Source organism: Danio rerio, chromosome 14, assembly GCF_049306965.1.
Source record: "Danio rerio strain Tuebingen ecotype United States chromosome 14, GRCz12tu, whole genome shotgun sequence".
Taxonomy (NCBI): Eukaryota; Metazoa; Chordata; class Actinopteri; order Cypriniformes; family Danionidae; genus Danio; species Danio rerio.
In genome coordinates this window covers 18,957,696-18,979,794 of record NC_133189.1, presented here as the reverse complement: position 1 = coordinate 18,979,794, position 22,099 = coordinate 18,957,696, and the positions used below count along the sequence as shown (strand labels likewise).

Genomic DNA, 22,099 nt, shown 5'->3' with positions numbered 1-22,099 from the left:
TGTGCATATTAAATGTCCCAAACACTATTTTTAACTGTCCAAAATGGGGGAAAAAAACTCTCTCTGAGAGTCAAAACATGTTTAAACAAATTTCTATGTTATATATGCAATAAAAACAGTCAGGGAAAGGTGTTTTATGTAAATTTGGACCACGAGTCCACATATATGGCCATCATTTTTCTTTAAAAGTACATGATATCAAAAAATGATACTTAGGTTTTATTCTAATTAGGTTCCAATAAACCCAAATAAAATGAAAAAAACTCATTGGGCCTTAAGAGGTTAATGACAGTAATTCTCTATGGTTACAACTGAATTAATTAAAAATAACTATATAACATGATTAAATATGAAATGATAAAAACATATGATAATAATTGTACCCAGCTTAAATGTAAAATAAAGTTACCTCAGAAGGAGAGGAAGGGAGAGAGATAGACAAAAGGCAGTAAGGAGGCCTCAAAGAGACCCTGATAGCAGTAGAGTCAGAGAAGGTCGCCTCCAGAGCAGAAAAAGAGCCAGTGCAAAGTTTACCAACTATTTTGTATATTTCTTGAGTATGTGACCAAAGCCCAAATACTGAGACATTCAAACTGACCAATCAACATGTGACCACATTGTAAAACCCGTAAAGTCCACACACCAGGCCTTGATCTTATCAGTATCTGCCTTTGGAGTTAGTATGGATCCTCTTTGCTGAAAAGACATGTTTTGCCATATAAACAAATGCATATGACAATTTTCATTCTTACAATATCAGTGGAAATCTGTGGATTTCTGTGCACACCGATTCCATGTGGGCCTATTTATTACCTATTAATAAAACTATTATAAATGAAGCTATAAATGTCATCATAATTCAGTATACATTTTTAAATTATTATTATTTCAGCCCTTTATGGATTTTTTATGATTGATTATAAATAATTAAAAACAGGGTTAATAAGAATTTAAAATATGTGCATGAGCTTCATAAAAAAAAAGTGTTACCAAAGGTCTTAATCTTTGAAAGTGTATTATAGTTTAGTATAATTATTTATTCTTTTGTGTATTTTATTAAATACAGGGGGAAATTATTTCTTTTCTATAATTATGTCTGTTATATGCTGAATTTCGCCCATAGTTTGATGTTTTATTTTCACAAAATTTATTTAAAACATTAAAGTAGAAGATTTACTTAAATTTAATATGCCTTACAGTATATAAAAACGTGTTCATTAAAACTGCTTACTCATTTAGTAAATAAATATATTTTAAGGTATTCCTTTGCTGCCTTTTGTAATCGCATTCTTCCTATTAAAAATACCTTGGAAAAAAAAAACTAAATTCTACATTTTTATATAAAACTATGCAAAGTGCTTTGTTAAAGGGCCATGAAACCCCCTCTTTTCAGCAGGGTGTTTTCACACCTCTACTTTGGAAAAAGCCAGAAAAGTGGGCGTGTCCAGCTCTGTTTAGGGGGGGGGGGGGGGGGGGTGTCGGAGGAAGAAAAGACGCACGGTGTGGGAGTGTCTATTTGGGCACGCGACTGTGTTTACATGGGCATCTGTAGTCGAATTATTTGCCAAATTATTAAATGGTGGACTTTAACTGCAGTTTGGCTCTTTCATTCAGAGAATTCATTCATGTCCCCCGCGACAAACGAGATATTTGATTCAAGGAACTGCTGTAAGCGTGTATTTTTCATGCAATGTTTGATAAAGCACGGCGAATGAGAGAAAAAAAAAAACTCAGCATTTCCCGGAAACTTAGATGCACACGGCAGGTAGCGTCAGAAAGCGGAGTGGGTTATTCCGGTCACAAAATGCGGTAAAAATCCTACACGAGGTTAAAGTTTGGTTGTAATGCTAACATGTTTACACTCTGTGCAATAGTTTGTTCGATACGAACAAACTGAATAAACAAAGAGAGCTGGTCGCTCACTTACCAAATCTTTAGAGACAGGACAATCACCAGCAACTAGAGCCGCGTCTTTATTAAGTGGAGAGTACAAGCGAATCCGGATCTCAGCGTTTGCAGATGAGAACAGCTCTCAGGTAAACAATAATCCTCCTTAGACAAGTAAGTTATTGTTGTCGAGCGTCGCGTACACTGTAATCCACACGTGAGTCTGAGCTCTCACAGAGAGAAAATGAAAACAAAACTTAACTGCAGCAAACTATAAAAGCAACACTTCACGCTTGTTTTGCCAACATAACGTGGCGTCTCTTTCGTCTAAACACTGTGACAGTAATGAATATTAATGAATTTGCACAATAGAGTGAGCAGTGTGGGACACATATACGACTGTCAACAGCTCAAAAAATGTGTTTTGGTGTTTCGTGACTGTAATGAAGTTTACGGCCCTTTGGCCGCCGGGAAGAAGGAGGCGGAGAACCGACGGAGTTTAAAAATGATTTATTAATAATAATGAGGGCAGCTCCTCACGGAGACTGCCATTTAAATCAAAACAAACGGACGGCAGCTCCTCGCGGAGACTGCCGTCAAACTGAAAGCAAAAGTAAAATAACATGCCCGGGCCCGGTCCTCTCTCGGCTTCCTCTGCCATCGGTCCTCCTTTTATGATCCAGAGCTCCTTCCGTGGGATCCGAGGCAGGTGCGCACCGCACGTGTATCCACTCACGCGGTGGCCTCACCCCGTTCCCACGGCTCTCGGCCACGCCCCCTCGCCACAGTGACCCTTTAAAAGTTTGATTATCTTAAGCAAATTATTCTCTAGATGATTTGTTCAAAATGCTGATTCATTCTTAGCAACAAACACCACTGTTGTGTGGAGCTCTGAAACGTAAGCAATAGATTTGATTGATTTTTCTTTTTAAATTTAACCATGTTGTTCAATATTAACCGAATTGTTATTGTATTGTTGCATAAAAGCAATCTCACACTTCCAGTCCTGATGGTTTTCCTAAATATAAGCACCGCAGTGATTACTGTTCTGACTTTTGGGAACAACTGTACTGTTGCTCCTTGCTTGTGTGAAATTGCTTTTATAACAGCATTTTATCATCTAATATACTGTAGTACTCCCTCAAATTGCTTCAGGGCAATATCTTGTTGTGTAGCTAGCAACTTCTATAAACCATTAGCTGCAGTGTAGTTTATGCATTGCCTGCATCTTTTAGAAGATACTGTATTGTTTGCGAGTCACTGATTATAATTCTGGCTGCCTTCTGTAGTTACTAGCAGCAGTGACCCGTAATAAAGCACCACCGCTGTGCTGCTTGGCCATTAGCTTCTGTACACAAGCTAATTAACACAAGTTATGTCCCAAATGACACTCGCAATGCAGTCAAGCTGTCTTGTGTGTGAATTTTACATGGTTATTTTGTCATCTGTAGTGCTGTTGGTGTCTTCACTTACACTTTGTCACTTTCCTATGAGCAGTGCTAAGCAGTGGTGTAAAGTAACAAATTACAAACATTCAAACTATTGTAATTGAGTAGTTTTTCTCAAGACTTTTAATTTACTAAGTCGTTTTAAAAATGTGTACTTTTACTTTTCCTTAAATATGTTTTTACTGCTTCAGCCTGCAGTCACTACTTTATTCTTTTTTGTCTATGGGGATTAGATTAAAAAGTCTTGTGATTCCTGTCCAATCAAATCTTACATAGAAGGTAAATCGCCTCATAAAGGACTACCTCAAGACATGGGCGATTTATAATTGCAGAAAACTGATTGGAAACATTAAAAGTGTCTAATAAGATGTCCGAAATCGTCACATGCAATGACCGTTTAGATGCATGTCACTGATGAGAAGATGATGGATGTTTACTGGATGAAGACTGAAATGGCCTTAAACACCAGGCACAAGACGTCAACATGACATCAGATTGACATTGTACTCTAACGTTGTGGAGATGTTGCATTTGGTTTGGAAATGCAAATCAGGTTGACGTCACAACTCATTGTCAGGCCAACCTTAATGTCCAACATCAACCAAATATCAACGTGATGTTAGGGCTTGATGTCGTGTGGACATTACCACTATGACATTTATCAGACCTGATGAATTAATCTCAGTATTTAATGTCAATATGACGTTGATTTTAAAATGTTGGCTCAACGTTGGATTTTGGTCACTTTCCAACACAACCTAAAATCACCCAAATATCAACATTGTTTGACGTCATTATTGGACATCAAAATAAAATTGTAATTAGATGCTGGCTAGACATTGAATTTTGGTCACCTGATGTGTCAACCTAAATGTTAATATTAACATCTTATGAAGTTGTGTGCCTGCTGAGCAATAACTAAATGCACTACAAAATGTTACGTTTACACACATCCACAAATTACATATAAATGCATCAACTTTTCACATGGTAATACTTACTACTCACTACTCAAGTACTTTTGAAAAGTTTTACTCCTACTTTGAATAACATTTACCAATATTTAGTTTTACTCTTGCACCACATTTTTAGGCAAGTAATTGTACTTGTAAGATTTTTCAGTACTTATTCCACCACTGGTGCCAAATTTTTTTTAAAGAACGTAAATAATTACTAAATATGTCATTAAAGTTGTATTTACATTACATTTTAAGTGCTGTGTCTTAAAAGTAACTGTTTCTCAATAAGTGATTAAATGACTTGACTCAATACAACTTAATTAGGGATGCAGCAAAATGAGAATTCTTGTTCGAAACCGAAATCCGAGGAAACCAAGGCCAATTATTATTAAAGTTTATTATAAATGCATCAATAATATCCACAGATTTTTATATAAATATACCAAACTTTATTAAATTAAAGTTGCCATGGTAACATTTATAACACAATGGAGTTCAATGTCTTTTTATTCACAAAAACAAAGAGTCTGATTGGCTGGCCGCAGGCCCTAGTTTGGGCATCTCTTGTCTATACACACTAGGCTGTTTGACACTATTCTCTGCACCTACCGAGTCAATGAAGAACCACAGACACCTGCATGTGTTTTTTTCCCATACGGTGTGCAGTATCAAATTTCATTAAAACAACACTCTTCCAGCAGTTCATACTCGCATCCAGGATCTCATTTGTCACTGGGGGCATGCATGAAATGTTCCTGGATAAAAGTGAAAGTGCTGAACTGCAGTTAAAGTCGACCAACTAAAAATGAAACATCCGGAATTACATGAATCTCCACAGGAAATAATGGTGATAGCGTGGTGATGCAATGACTATAAAGGTTTCTGACATTATTTGGTTAATATGGAGCCGTTTTCACAGGAGCATTGATGTTTTGTGACGTGTCCAAGCATTTATATCTGATAATTCAATTATTTGCCTGACAAATGCCTCAAAAAAAAAACAGTCAAAACACAGCTGCCACTTCTGCCAGCTGATCACCCATTACGTGCAGGTGAGCTGACGTGAAACGTGTGAAATGTTTTACACTAACATATCACAGATCAGACTTTAAAAAGAGAATTGTCGAGAGAGAACAGCATAAACATGCTCAAAATACTGTGCCTTTGTCTATGGCGGCTTGCTTTCAATGGCAGTGTAATAATTTGATCCCAGCTGTTTTGTTGTGCAGATACAGTATTAAGAATACCTCAGATTTATGTCGCTTGTTATGTAAAGGCATGCTGTTACTGTACATTGAATAACGTGATCTTCACATACTGGATGATGAAACGTTTATGAAAAATAATTATATTAATTATATGAAAGAGGTTCTAATAATTTTTGTTATGCTAATTATATGCAAAATAAATTGGATTTTGAGAAATGGATCAGATCCTGAATGCTGTAAGATTATAGGCAGAGTTTTATTTTAAGAGAGATTTTAGGAGAGAGCGGTTAAATAGATTACTTTGGAAAGACCTTTTATTACAGAGATGTGTTATGATTAACGCAATAAAGTGTCATTTTATGTTTCCCCACACTGACAATGACTTTCACAAGGACATTGTGCCCTAGACACTCTGTACACTGGTGAGTTCGCTTCAGCCAGTTCATGTTAATTAACATTGACTGTAGTTCATGAGTAACTGGCGGCAATGAACTGCACACTGTGTGTGTATGTGTGTACATTCTGTTTGGATTGTATGTTTGCATACCTTTTTCTTTTGAGGTTTTTCATTTAATTGCATGCCATCTTTGTTTTTTATAATTATCTTGGTAAGTTTAAGGCTGTGTAATTACACTTTTTTTTTATTGTTCAACAGCCAAAAACATAGAACACCACACTACTCATACTGTACATATGATACATGTTACACATTCAGCCACCTGCTAAACCCAACAGTCAACTTCATCAAATGAAATGAGTGTAGTTAACTCAAAACTGACTGAAAGTTAATTCTACTCATTTGAAAAGAGTTTTGAACTCAGTGTTGAAGGTAATGAATTAATTAAATACCATGATTACTTTAACTTAAATGGAGTAAGTTTGCAGTACTCATTGGAATTAGTTTTTGAACTTAAATGGTTTGTTGTAATCGGTTTCCTCAAATGGTTTGAGGTACCTTAACTTATTGGCTTTTACAGTGTAGTAAACGTATATGGAAATTAAGGTTGTGGCACCTTTGTGATACATACTCATCTGTCCAAATTTTAAATGTCGCCAGAGATTATTCCAATTGTACTTCTCCCTCATTATTTAATCTCCCTAGCATAGTTATTGTAGAGTTTTAATGTAATGTTTATACAATAAGCACGATGTCGTCATTTTCAGCAACACTGACATGGTAAACAGTACAATTACCTGACTATCTACCACTATTTAAAATGAACTGAATTTAAAACATTAGTTTTTCTTAGTCACTTTGGTGCGTTTCTCACAACACTATTTAAACTTGCACAACAGTTAATGCATTTCTTAAAACAATGAGTCATTTGTGCACATCTTAGTAGCAGTTTCTCATTCCTTCCAGCAAGTTGCAGATGCTTTTGGACTTGCATCAACTGCATTCATACAACTCTCTGCTGTTTTATAACATTATTATTTGCTTATGTCATGTCAGTCATAATTAACTAAACTTGTGAATGCTGAATAGTCAATCTATAAAAAACTAATAGTCCTCATTTCATTACTCGAGTCATTACATACAAAAATGTTTAACTAGTTGTCAAAATCTGTCAAGCTAATTTTATAAAAAATCTTTAAATCTTTTTTTGGATTTTCCTGAAAATGTCTTCTGAATTAAACAATTTGATGAATGATTTACAGACCTTTATATATTGTAGGTTCAGTTTCGATATGTACTGCAATATTGTTTACAGTTGTGCACAGCTTTACCCAAAGGAGGTCTATGTTTGTTGTAACTAAGAGTGTGTTTATTCTTTTGCACAATGGTGTGAATAAATTTAAATTGCACAGAGCATATGCACAAAAAATGTGTAACACATATTCAGTGTATTATACTCAGATACTTCACTAAATGCAGTGATGTCTAACCTTACTGTAGTTTTCAAATGCTGTGCAAATAGTATGTAGTGCTGTCTTGAGCATTTTCAGGACGTGTCACCAAAATCAGACTTTTTTCCATTGGAAAAATTGTACAGAGTAAACTGTCATAATGAAAACATGACAAAGCTATTTGACTATGTTGTTCTTAAACAATGGTGTCATGACTTTTCATTTTGATGACACTGACACTTTTATTTACATGAAGACTTAATGAACTATCCATTTTGAGCAAGTAGTACGCTTTTTCAAGTTATCAAGTAGGTTTTGCAGTTTGTACTAATTGTTTTAAGAAATGCATTAACTGTTGTGCAAATGTAAATAGCGTTGTGACAAATGCACCAAAGCGACTGAGAAAAACGATAACTAAATTAACTATTTACCACACATTTATCACTAACTGACTTGTAGCAGAAATGTAAGATATTCATATTTAATTGTATATATATTTTGCAGACTGTAATCATATTTCGTTATTCGTTTGATTATCAATTTAAAGTCTTTTAAAGTATTTATTTAATTGAATGAATAGTTCACTTTTAGAATAAAAAATTCTTGATAGTATACTCAGTCCCCTTGTAATTCAATTTGTTCAAAAATTGCTGTCGCAATGCAGCTTCAAAGGGCTCTAATGATTCCAGTTGAGGAGTTAGAATGACAATAGCAAGAAATGTTTTCTTTAAAAAAAAAAAGACTGTAAGAGAGTCAGTCAGACAGACAGACTGAGCGTGAGAATGAGAGAACAAAAAAAAAAATTGAAAGGAAGGAAATCATAGTTTTAGAATGATTGACTTTGACCTGACAATCTAATGATTAATTTTTATTCTCACTCGCTAACAATATTGACACTCTGTAACAACATCATGTCAACCATATTCTATACAGTTTTGTAAACTCAAAGTATGTATACACATATACATGTATTTACCGCTTGATTCCTATAATGAAGAGTTGTGATTCATACTCTGAAACTGCATTTTAAATGACTTGATGAGCATTCATTCTATTTATTCTTACAAAGCATTCATGCATAAATAAATAAAAGGCTTGTGATCCATGAACGAGTCATTCAGTCCCACAGTTTGAAGTGTCTATCATGGGAAATCAACTTGTGCTGTTGTGAAAAATTAAGTGATTCATCTTCTAATTGGAAATGTATATTTAGTCCCATCAATAATTATGAGACTCCGATGCATCATTGATTACTGTAGCTTTGTCACAATCCAACCTGTAATAACATGATGTAGGTTTTAACCCCTTATGACATAATAACAACAAAAAAGTAGTATTCAGAGGTACCATAACCATACAGAATTATTTTAAAATCTGCTAAATGACTCATGCTGTTATTTCAGTCATTTATGTAATTTTGGTCATTTTGTGTGAGGAGCAAAACTATTATAATAACTGGAAATTGTGTCTATCACAATCTTTTTCCATCAGATGTTTTTCTTTTGTGTGTCTGTGAACAAAGTAAAATGGGAATGAAATGGCATTAGGTTGACGGCAGAATGGTTCATTTTTTTTGCTTTTATTTATATATATATATATATATATATATATATATATATATATATATATATATATATATATATATATATATATATATATATATATATATATATATATATATACTTACTGTCATTTAAACACACGTCCAATTTATTGAGATTCAAATAGTTGTTTTCCATGTAATTTGCATATAAGTTTTAGAGATGCTATGCCTTGGCTCTGAGGGTCAAACAACAAAAAAATGAGGTCAAGAATCTTGGTGTAATTCCTGAGACAGATTTAATGTTCAGTAGTCATGTCAAAGCAGTTAGTAAATAAGCATACTGATTTTTCAATCTCAGAAGCATTGCAAGAATCAGATGATTTGTTTCCTGTGAAGACTTAGAGAAGCTTGTTCATGCTTTTATCAGCAGCAGGGAAAATTACTGTAGTGGACTCCTTACTGGCCTTCCCAAAAAGCAAAAAGACAGGCAGTTGCAGCTCATCCAGAACTCTGCCAGGACTCTGGCCAGAACCAATAAATCAGAGCACATCACACGTGTCCTCAGGTCTGTACACTGGCTACCAGTTACATTCAAAGCAGATTTTATATGTATATATATATATATATATATATATATATATATATATATATATATATATATATATATATATATATATATATATATATATATATATATATATATATATTATAGATATGCTTACTGAATACAAACCTAATAGATCACTCATGTCTTTAGGATCAAGTCAATTAAAAACGCCAAGATTTCAGTTAAAGCAGGGTGAATCAGCTTTCAGCTACTAAGCCCACCGCTGCTGGAATCAGCTTCCAGAAATGATCAGATGTGCTCCAACTTTAGGCACATTCAAATAATGTCTGGAAACACATCTGTTTAGCTGTGCTGCGAATGAGCACTGTGCTGCGTCCCACAGATCGCATTATTATGCCTTTGTTTTCTTTTTTCTTCTTTTAAAACATGTCTTTACACATTTTAATCTGAGTTTAATATTTTTTTATTCTTTGTTGTTTTTATATATTTCTTATACTTGTTGCTTTTATTCCTGTTTATGTAAAGCACTTAGAATTACCATTGTGTACGAAATGTATACATATTAACTTGCTTTGCCCAAGATGATCATTTTCACTGATACAGTATATAACATAGAATTGTGGTGTGTTTTTTAGTAGATATAATTGTGAGGAGTAGAAGTCAGATTTAGATCCATTTTGCAGAATATCACAGAAGTATCTTTTGAATTTTTTAATTTAAACTCCAGAAACCTTTGGCCAAAACAGTCACTTTAACTGTTACTGAAGCTCATAACCATTACTTTTAAGTATTAGATCTTGAACCATTGCATTTTGGGTATGGCATCTGTTGACAAAACCACCTATAGCCACCTAAATGGCACGCATGCCATTTTATAGCACTAGAAAAAAATGGCATACTACTAATGGTAAAATCACTCTGAATGCCTTAAAGGGATAATTCACTCCAGTTGTTTTAAACCTGTTTGAGTTTAATTCTTCTTTTGAACACAAAAAGAAGATATACTGAAGAATGTTGGGGAAAAGTACGAAAAAACGGTTCACTGTTAGAAAGCCTGTGCTCCTCCACTGGATCACCTCAGGGGTGTGTGCTGCGGACAGAAGTTAATGAGAACTATTTAAATTATTTATTAAATTTCCTATTAATTGTATTTTATTAATGTCTACCTCTACCCCAACCCTAAACCCAACCGTCATAGTAATGTAAAATCAGTAGTTATACCAAGTATTATTTATGTTATTTATTAAATTACCCAATAAATGTTATTTTTTAACAACTACCCCTACCTCAACCTTAAACCCAACCATCACAGTAATGTAAAAACAGTATTTATACCATGTATTTTTTATGTTATTAATTAAATTATCCAATAAATTATAATTTTTTAACATCTACCCCTATCTCAACCTTTAACTCAACCATCACAGTCATGTAAAAACAGTATTTATACCATGTGTTTTTTGTTATTTATTAAATTACTCAATAAATTGTCACATTTTTAAAGTCTACCCCAATCCAAAACCTAAACACAAGTGTCACAGTACTGTAAAAATATGAATTACTGTTATACAGTGTCACAAAAATGATGCTATGTTGATGTGTGCATCTGCAGCTATATCCTATCTAGGTTTTACCCATTGACTTCCATAGCATTTTAATTTCTACTATGGATGTCAATGGCTGCTTTTTTTCCAACTTTCATCAGAATATCTTGTTTCGGGTTCAGAAACACTTGACTGAGTTAATGGCAAGAAAAATTTCATTTTTGGGTGAACTATGACTTTTTTTTTTTTAAACACTTGTGTACTGAACACAAGCACACTATAAGACAGTCAGAATATGCTAGCAACCAACTGGCAGCACTAAAAAATGGATAAACCTTTTTAGAACAGATTTAACAAGAGTTGTTTTGTTTAACAAAGACTTTTGAGTCAGGAGTCTCAATCCCCAGGCGTCCTTTTTGTCCAAATAAGCAGCGATTATCATTTCTCTGGAAACTGAGGATTTGGTCAAAGTTGCTGCAGATGTTTCCTCATCATCTATCACTCGCTCCGATGGTTTAAAACACAATGACTTGGTCCTGAGAGATCTCTGGGAAATAATGAGGATTTGATGTGTTCTGCAGGTCATGGACACTGACACAGTGTCTGTATCCTCATGTTGTAGCGCTGGACTGCGTCCTTGAGTTAATCTGGCAGAATACAATGAGGTATTGTGAATAAACGGTTCTTCAGACTAGCTCTAGAGTATTTTGAACTGCTCTAGAGTATTGAACAGTCACTACAAAGGTATTGTTGAATGAAAAAGAGGGATGTGTGTTTTTTAGTTTTATTGTGTCTGTTGTGGGTTGTTGCTTGCTCTTGCTGTGATCTGATGTGAGTGACGGGTTGCTGGAGGAAACGGATCTTTGTCCAAGTTTACGCTGGTGAATGTGTCATCAGTAGTGGGGGGAGGAAGGTTAATGCTGTTCATTAAAGCTCAGTAACATCGAAGAACTAGGGGCAAAAAACAACTATGATATGATGCTCACGTCATCATGCGATTTCAGAAAATGAGTCTATTGACCTAATTGTCTCATGTAAGAGCAAGTGAAATGAATGCCTAAAGTATTTGAAATAAAAAGCTTGTTGAATAGCTGAAACTGCTTGCATTTTAATGACTTGACTTTCCACAGTTTGTATTTTTAGGTCCTGAACCTGAACTTAAAATATTTCACACACATTAAATTCTTTTTATTCACCTTTCGGAATTCACTTTAAAAAGTTCAGTTCTGTTATGATGTAGAATATTTAACATTTACTTCAGGTAAAACATTTTGCTTCCATAAATTCAGAGGTTCAATTTTGGCAGTTACAAATCAAGCAAACTAGAGCACATAGAGCACATGTGTCAAACTCAGTTCCTAAAGGGTTAGCTTTAACTCTAATTAAACACAACTGATCAAACTAATTGAGCCATTTAGGCTTATTTGAAACCTACAGGTAAGTGTGCTAAAGGGTTGGAACTAATCTATGCAGAGTTTAACACCCTGGCAATAGAGTGTAGATTAACAATCTCCAGTTGCTGGTGGCAGGTGGAGATTGACATTCAAGATTATTTTTCTAGTAAATATGCAAAAAAAGCTAAAAAAAAAAAAAATAGTAGCATTAAATTTCAATACCAGTGTCTTGGACATTTACATTCGCCCTAATGTAACTGAGAGCAGCTGGGGATCGAGTAATCCTCACTTCTCAGATTTCATGAGGTGATCCAGTGACAGATGTTATTCTGCAATCTTTAGCCTTCCTGTTAGAGCAGTTGTCTCCCATGCTGGTATTGCCGGTTTGCATTCTGCTCAGAGTGTCTGGGTAGGTGTCGGACCGGTGGGGTTACATGCATGTAAGACTGTCTTTTAATAAATTTGTTACACATTAGCTCTCTCTGTCTTTCATTAAATAGAGATGTAGCCTTTATTTGCGGGTGCATGAATGGGATGAGTCTTATCCTTCCATAGATGTAACGTATATATCAGTTTTATTATTATAGTTATTATTATTATTATTATTATTATTATTATTGAATGCTATAAAGATTAACTATGTAAGAAAGAGACACTGGAAAATAACATAACTTTAAATAGAGAAACAGTTGGGAATAAAAAATATTAATAGTAATGGTAGCACTGGTACAGTAATCCCAGGTATAGGGCCCATATTTGTGATCAGATTTGAATATCTGCATCTGCATGTGCTAAAGGAACATTCCACTATTCATAAGGGCCCAAAATTTTGAAAAAAAAACTTAACAATGTTAAAATCTTAATGGTTATAGACTGATTTTACAACATATGACTGAAAATGTGTAAGAGTTATGATTAATAAAGGCTTCTTGACATTGGTCAGGCCCCCCTAATTCCCCCGGGACCCTAAGTGGCTGCTTACCTTGCTTATTGGTTAAGTCTGCCCCTGGGTAGAAGGAGGGAATTTTTAACCCAATCTCACAGAAAAATTGCAGTAATTGTTTTTTGTTTTAGCGAATCAATGGCTTATTTGTGTATTTATGTATGTATGTAGGTAGGTAGTTAAAAACGAGTGAACGAATGGACGACTGACTGAAGAAAAAACACTGCTTTTCCAGCAACACAAACATGAAACTCTGCTTAAGAACAGTAAATTCAGTATGTTTATGCGGTGTACCATGGTGTGTACATATGTAGATTCTGAGCAATAAAAAAATGTAGTGCGACATATTTTTATAGACACAGAATACATGGGAGAATAACATGTTGAGCAGTGTGCTGAAATTTTAACAGAAAGGTTAAAAGCAATAATGTCTTCAGTGTTATGTTATTATTCACTATTATTTTAAATATTGCATTCAAGTATTGGTGTATGGAGGTTTGGAGATGGTAGGAGTGAGGTGGATATTTTAATGCAGAATTAAAAACAAAACCAACAAAAACAACCCGCGGGAACAGATTGAAAATAGCCCAATTCTGCTGTCTTGGCAACACTGACTGAACACTTGGTTTTAAAGGGTTATATGTGAATAGTTCATAAAATATTTTTTGTATAGTGTGAAAGACCTTGTTTTAAAAAAAAAAACAAACAAACAAAAAAAAAAACACAAAACAAAGAAAAGGTTTTTCATGAAACCATCAGTATCAATAAAGACTGTAGTAGTTTTCAGAAAGTTGTGTATTTGTCAGGTGTGGTGGGGTGGGGTGAGACAAAGGTGAAACTCATGAAACTAACTAGAGGCGGGAAAACCAAACAAAGAAGCACGCGGTCATAACAAAAGCACATGAAACAACTCAGAAACACATGGAATAACAAAGTGTAATGGAAAGTCACATGACATTACACACTACCAGACTTACCAGACGTACCAGACGAGACTGTGACAGTATTAGGCCTTTTAAAAATCTTTTTAGACCAGCCATAAAACAAGCAAGCCCTACAAACTTTCTTAATAATGTACAGACTAGGGCTGCACGATATTGGAAAAATTGCAATATTTTTTCTGCTATAAATATTTTATTTTATTTTTCTGCTATAAATATTGTGATATGAATATGTTTCACAAGATAGTTTTGAATGGCTCAATTTGATGATTTTCTGTGGAGTCTAGCTGTATTCAGGTATAGAAATTGAACCACCACAATGCAATGTTTCTCACTTTGTTTTGTCTTGTTTCAAATATCAAAACATTCTTAGAGCAAGTAAAATATTATAATTTTTTTTTAAATTAAGAGTTTTTCCTAAAGGTTCAAGACACCCTGGAGTACTTTTCTTGAGATTTTAACAGATTAGTTTGTTTTGAGCATCATTTAAGATGACGTTAGCACCTGTTACCTTTAACTGTGGGGAAAACTGGATAACTTTGAGCTTTTGTCAACTAATTTCATCTTCTGGGTTTAAAATAATATTTGGGACAGAATCAAAATCAGTGACATAGCGCACATTTGCTAGTGAAGTGATGACGCCTGTTTTTTTATTCATAGCTTATTATTCATAGAGTTTTCTTATCCTATGAGAAGACCCTGCTTCTTAATTATCAATGAGAGCACAAGCTTTCTGAAGGCAAGGCAGACATGCCAAGCTGTGAGACCCAATGACTGGTTGAGTCTGCATCTGCGCATGGCACGGGTTGTATGGGTTTGTTTCCATGATCCACGGTGTTTGTTGCATGTTTTTCCTGCCAATTCTGCCATGGCCGATGCTGTAAACCAACAGCTTTACTGTAAGCATTTTTGTAGGGTGAGCTGTACGAGAATTGGAGAATGACAAACTTTGTATTTCATCAGTTGAATTTGTTACCATTCATACATATCGACTATACCTGTGCTGCGTCAGTCACCTATGTTTAAATTCCTCCAGATAACCGGCAGGGTCATTGGTTGTAATAGAAATGGCAAGAGAGTGGCTGTACTGCTATTCACTGTGTCTACATTCAGACCTGGGGATTCAGGTGTAGAGCAGTCCTCCCCGTTTGTAGTGTTTATATAAACATGGTTATCTTTATGGTGATTTAACAAATTGTGGTTATGTGCTTATGAAATTACTAATAACAAATGTAGCAGTACATAAAATTGCTTACTGTTTATTTCTTTGCATTTTAACTTTCTAAACTAAAATCATGGGTCTCCTCATGGTTTGCTTCTCATTTTGTGAGCCGAGTGACAACAGTTGTTTGCTTCCCTCTTTTTCCCCTGCTCTACTGGCCACACCCACTCCTCTCTTTGCTCACAGAGCTCCACACCCATCTTGGAGCATTTTTCCAAAAAATTCTAAGGAAAACCTGAACCAAAAGAGAGGGGTTTGCCTTGTTTTCACTCAAAGTTAAAGTTGTAAATGATGATACTTTGACAAAACATTAATTCCCAATGACACAGAGTAGTCTGTGTGATGATCATCACCAGCTTCAGGGTGCCATGAAACTCGTTTCTCGGCCTTATCCAAGCGCTTTATACCAATAAAATGCATGTAGCAAGACGAATGAAACCCAGCGTCTTCGGGCACACTTTCAAACTTGATTTTTAGTCACTGTTTGTATGTTTCTGCTATTTTACGGCTCTCATCCTGCAGGCCAAGCCCCCGTTTGATGCAGTTTCTAAATGTATTCCACAGTTTGCGTGCAAAATCCTTCGTTTCTTCTTTTATGGACGTGAGATGCATATAGCATTGTTTATAAACCATTTTACTGCTTTTTGGTCTGACCATATTTTCATCTTCTTCCCTACTCGATAGTGACAACAAGGGCGCTGCCATCTTGGACCATGTTTACATGTTGTTCCGACCTTAGGCCATCTTATTGGTCTAGTGGGAAGCACATGACGCGAAGCCGCTTCTCTCACCATCAAAAAACGATTACGCGAGGATGGAACTATTGCCAACTTTAAACACTTGTAAAAAAATAACTGCATGATTATACACGGCAAACTTTTACTTTTCTATACCAATTCTATACCAATTGATCAATTTTTGGGGATGAAAAAAATGTAGTGCCCCATGTATGGGAACGGAATGAAACGAAAACGTGCTTCACCTTACGGCCTATTACAGCTCAATAATTGCCAAGGGGGCAGATATGACCCTTATTTTCATCAATCGTGGCTAGTTAGATCTTGCTTTCTGGCCATTTAAAATATGACAGATGAAACCATGCAGTAAAATTACATGAATTATAGCTTTTAATTTGAATTCATTCTTAGAGAGTGAGATCGAGAGTTTGTGAGAGGGAAAGGCGGAAGCTTTGTGTATGAATGATCAGTGTCTCTTTATCTTTCAATAATAATGGTGCATTTAGTTACCTTAAAAGTGTGAATTTACCCTCATGTTACTAAGAAAATATAATAAAGTGATTCGATTATTTATTTATTTATTTTTGCTATTCACAAGTAAGCCTTTGTGTATCATTGAAGGGGTCACATTAATACAGAAGAATTACCTCTGCATTAATTCAGAGGTTCTCAACACAGTTCCTTAAGGTACACCAACAGTACATATTTTAAACATTTAGTTTGCATCAAAAAATAAAGCAGTTTTTAAGCAACCTTGAAAACAAAAATCTGATTGAGGAAAATAAAAGATGTTATTCAAATGTTTGCTATAGTGCCTCTTGTGGAAACTCAGAGTATTTTCGTACTTAAGTTGCATTTTGAACGAAGCGTGAAATTGAATCTGAACAGTTAAATCCATCTGCTGCTTTATAGTGGAAAGTGCTTCGGCAGCTCATGATCATTTGCTTCCATTATTGGACAGTTAAAGTTCCCCTCTTGACTACAGAGACCGTATAATCTCTTTAGCAGAAAAAGTCAGGAAATGAGAACCGACATTGAACTTACAACATCCTTCCAAAAAACTGATACAAACACTTGTCTAGCCCAAAGGTGAACATTTGTTTTTAGGGGGAGAACATTTGTGACGCATAAAAGTTAATTAAACTATTGATTCTTGCTTTGTTTTTTTGCAGACGGATCAACAATATGCAAATAGCGTTGCTGACAACCTTAAGCGCCTGTAAGTAGCCTGTTTTTATTATCACTACACAATATGCTTTAGTTTTGCTGAGACATCTGTGTTTGTGTTTGAGTGAGAGATCAATCATGTGACTGTAGACTTTCCTCACATGCTTTTTGAGGACAATAGCAGAATAAAAAACATAAGGGTAAATTTGTCCTCTGGGTGTTTGAGATCTTCTGCTTCATTCTGCTCGTCCCACATTAGTCATGTGCTTGTGTTTACATTGATTTCTGCAGAGACTTACAATACAGGATCTTTGTGCAGGGGTTTTGATTAGATCTTTTGTTTGGATTATGTGTGTAATGTGGATGCAGAGTTATTGAAATTTACAAAAACTAACTAACTAACTAACTAACTAACTAACTAACTAACTAACTAACTGTTAATGATATGAAACAAAATAAACCATTAAAAAGGCAAAATTTTCATTTTAATCTAATTAGTTTATACACTCACTGGCCACTTTATTAGGTACACGTGTCCAACTGCTTGTTAACACAAATTTCTAATCAGCTAGTCATGTGGCAGCAACTCAATGGATTTATTCATGTAGACATAATAATAATGTAGGATTATAATTCAGGGGGACTAATAATTCTGACTTTAACTGTATTCGATAAGACTTACCCTAATTAAAATCATAAATTCAATAACTCATGAATCATTGATCTAGAGCAGGGGTCACCAATCTCGGTCCTGGAGGGCCGGTGTCCCTGCAGGGTTTAGCTCCAACTTGCCTCAACACACCTTCCTGGATGACTCAAGTATTCAAGTATACCGAGTATATATATATATATATATAATTTTTTCCCCCCCCCCACACACATCACAATGACAGTTGTGTCATTGTTGTGTCAAACACTCACACATACAATGTTGTGTTCAGTATGATTATGAAGAAAAAATGTGTCATTTAAAGTCTAATTTAAACTTTTCTGAAGGTGTAAACATATACAGTGAAGTAATTATGATGCATCTGTGTTTCAGGTTTCCGGGGGAGATTCAGTCTGGGCTTTTGGAGATCATTTCTCCCTCTGTCCATTTCTATCCAGACTTCTCTCACCTCAAGGAGTCATTTGGTGACCCTAAAGAGCGGGTCAGGTAATGTGGCTACCCTTCTAAAACTGTCACTGTGTGTTTCTCCATAAATCAACATGAATGATCAGTGTGAATGTTGAGTGACATTAAATCAGCAGTGACTGTGCCACTTAGCCATTATTGTCTTCAATATTAACACGTATGAAATATGTATTTGTAATCAAGGTGCACATATAAATCAAGTTAAGTCTTAATAAGATTAGATAACTAATACAATCTAATCTTTTTATTGTTTTTGTTTTTTTCTTTTTTTTTACGTTGTCATCGATAATAAGGTAAAAAGGTAGAAAGTGTGCAGTATAAATAATCTTGTAAAATGGAATTATGAAAATGAATAGAACATGGGTTTATACTGTTAATATGGGAAAATGTAGATTTTTCTTGGAGAAATACAGTATATTACTGCATTGTAATTTATTTCTGTCACAGTTGCTTTAAGTGAGACCTTTTATGGGAAATCTTCCGATCATAGATATATGTGTATATATATCTTTGGCTCTGGATGGCCAGTCCTCTACTGCACATTCCCACATTCATTTCAATGGAGCGCTACCCTGTACTAAAATGGCAGCTCTATTGACGAATACCTTCCAATAGTCACCAATAGCGTAGACAACATCTAATGTAAATGTCTATGGTAAATGACAGCGGTGCTCAGACAAAACAAACTGCAAATACTGCGAAAAGCCATTTCTTACACAAACAGAGCAATGATTAGGATGCACATAAACCGTCAGCACAGTGAAAAACTACTGTCACAGATGTCTATGTATATGCAAAAAAAAAATTCTGTACTAACAAGCCAAACCACGTAGACTGGATTTGCATCTTGCTCCGATGAGTGCAATGGAGCTCACACAGCGCATCAGTGTTTTTATGGCGAAAGTCTGAAGATGTTTTTTTAGACTGAAAGAGAAAGTTGTTCTGTTGCAGAACCTAGTATTAGATTTTTTGACCCTCTCCTTTTCAAATCAGTTCATGCATATTTTAAACATTTTCTTATTATTATTGAATATTTAAAAATGTTCTTAAGTGTATCACACTGATACTTATGGTAATTAATTATTCAAGTAATATTTATTATCACTTTCATAATCATGTTCAACTACTGTCTCTAAGTAATTATAGATTTAATCAGTTATGCCAGTGGTCAGTGCCTTGGATCAGAGGATCTTCTACCTCAGTACACACTGCTCTCTGGTTTAGGAAAGGCTTACCTCTCCACACCAGTCATCTCAGTCCCCAGTAAAGAGTTTTTTCAGAAGTGGACAATGTAAATGTGCAAAGACCCCAACTCATGAAAACATAGATATGCTGATATTTCTTTAAAAAAAAAAAATCAAAGTTTTAGTTTGTTTTTATTAAAGAGCCTTCTTTAGTTGTATTCTTGTTGTTATTGTTTTTAAATTATCAATTTGGTTATGGCAGAAAATATGCTGTTTTGCAAAAATGTGCAGCGTTTAGGAAAACAAAATGCAAGGGCTCTTCACCGTAAATTTGTTTCAAACATTTTTGTTAAAAAGTTGTGACTAAATTGTATTGTGAGATTAGTATCATGAATCATATAGAATCGTGAGTGAGATAAATCATTACATTCCTACTTAAAGTCTTAAATGTATCCTTATAAAACCTCCAAAAACCTTGCTTGAACAATTTTTACAAAAATAAATGATTATTGTGGGCTTTAATTATTTAAACAACAGTTTCAGATTTTCATATTCATAGACACAGATCTGTGTTGCAGTTGCCAAATTTCATACTTTAAATTCGATTATTTCATGAGTGATCCTGTGATTCCATCCATGCTTGCTGCAGTTCACCTTTACTGCATTGAATTGTGAGACTAACCTGCATTATGATTTGAGTACAGATCTATTTTTCAACACATTATGTGTGAAACTGACTTCACTAGAGGCATTTGTGTTCATGTACAGTTTCAGGTCTAATAAAAACACTCTGTGCTTAGCAAAAAGTTCTGCCTGAATGTAAATAATCTGTGCGTGTGTGTTTATGCATGTGTGTGTGTGTGCGTTTGCGTATTTCCCCCTAGGGTCAGGCTTCTTTATGCCTTATTCATGAATGCACGCACACACACACACACACACACACACACACACACACACTCACACACACACACACACACTTCCAGCATTTCTGTTCTGTCCGTTCAGTTTAATTAACACAAACACACAACTAAACCATCAGAATGACTTCACGCACACACATATGCGCGCATACACACACAGTGCTTATCTGCAGCCTTGTCACATCAGTTCTCCTGCTGAAATAAGCATCTTTGTGTGCAGAATTAATTGACAATCTGGCATTTTCAACGAATTTCATAACTCCGAAATGTTTGTCGGCTGAAAGTTTTTTTGGAAAGATGTTTCATCAGCCGAACAATTGGCAGTGTGTTAAGCAAAAGTACAATCTATTGAACACAAAGAATGTCTGTCTCTCACTGCCTCATTTTCAATTTAATTCACAAATCTAATTTTGTTCACCCTGACTGAGGTCCGTATCAGAGTTTCACATGAGGGAACTGCAGTTGAGTTGATGAAAAGCCAATAATTAATTATATTAAATGTACAATCCAAATAAATGAGAGGGACTGCATGTAGATAATGTAGTGTGTGGTGTCTTGTGCTCTGCATGTTTTAAGGCCAGTTCACACACTGCACAGTTGGTCATTGTATTTAGAATGTTATGGAAATTACTTTCCACACACAATACTTGCTGAACTATTTAATTATTGAATTAATCCTTCTCTGAGCTTGAAAGACATTTTAACAAGCCTAACTGGTCCCTGGTTAAACTGTCCCTGTGACACAGCCTTTGAATGGTCGCATAGCCCTTGCCATGACTGACGGCAAAGCTGACGCATACCTCTCAAAGAAATTAACTACGTTTTAGCGATCAGAGCTAGCGTATCGCAAGCTCTTTGATTCAACGGCTTGGTAGCGCTGACGAGTATGGGCAGGGGTGAGAGCCGCACAAAACCTTTGGAGCGAGTATTTACAAGTGTGGAGTCCCGTGAAGGAGCTCCAGATTGAAACTTTTGTTTTGTGTTTACATTATGATTAAAGTTGTTGCATGTCTGCTGGTTCCCACTTCTGAATGAACGAGTTTGAGCTACTTCTACATTTAAGGTAGCGTTTAGAAAAAAAAAATAAAATAAATAAATAAACTCCACACAGAGGAACATAGAAACCACACTGCCAGCTAGTGTTTCAGAAGTTTTATTGCAGAGCAACACAAACAATACGCAGAAGTATGAATGCACAGCAACCCGCAAGGAAAGCAACGTGGGTCATGGCGATCGATTGACACAGAAGTATAAACCAGGCTTAGACTATGGCTGCGTTCAAAACTAATTAATCAGTAGAGACTGAATTTGAATTTAAACATACTACACGACCATTAGAAAAGTGCGTTCACTATAGTATGAATGTGAGTAGTACAGTATGAATGCATACTTCTCGCATACTGATTTTTTAATTCTATTAATTCAAACATATTCAGCTCGCATACTTTTTT

General features: G+C 35.1%; 1 protein-coding gene across 1 annotated transcript in view; it reads left to right on the top strand.

Annotated features, from left to right (window-relative positions):
- mgat4b (alpha-1,3-mannosyl-glycoprotein 4-beta-N-acetylglucosaminyltransferase B) overlaps window positions 1-22,099 on the top strand; it is a 271,360-nt gene that overhangs the window by 150,029 nt on the left and 99,232 nt on the right. Inside the window, 2 exon segments of the mRNA NM_001002180.1 lie at window positions 17,415-17,461; window positions 18,452-18,565. Of these exon segments, the coding sequence (NP_001002180.1) occupies window positions 17,415-17,461; window positions 18,452-18,565 (161 nt within the window).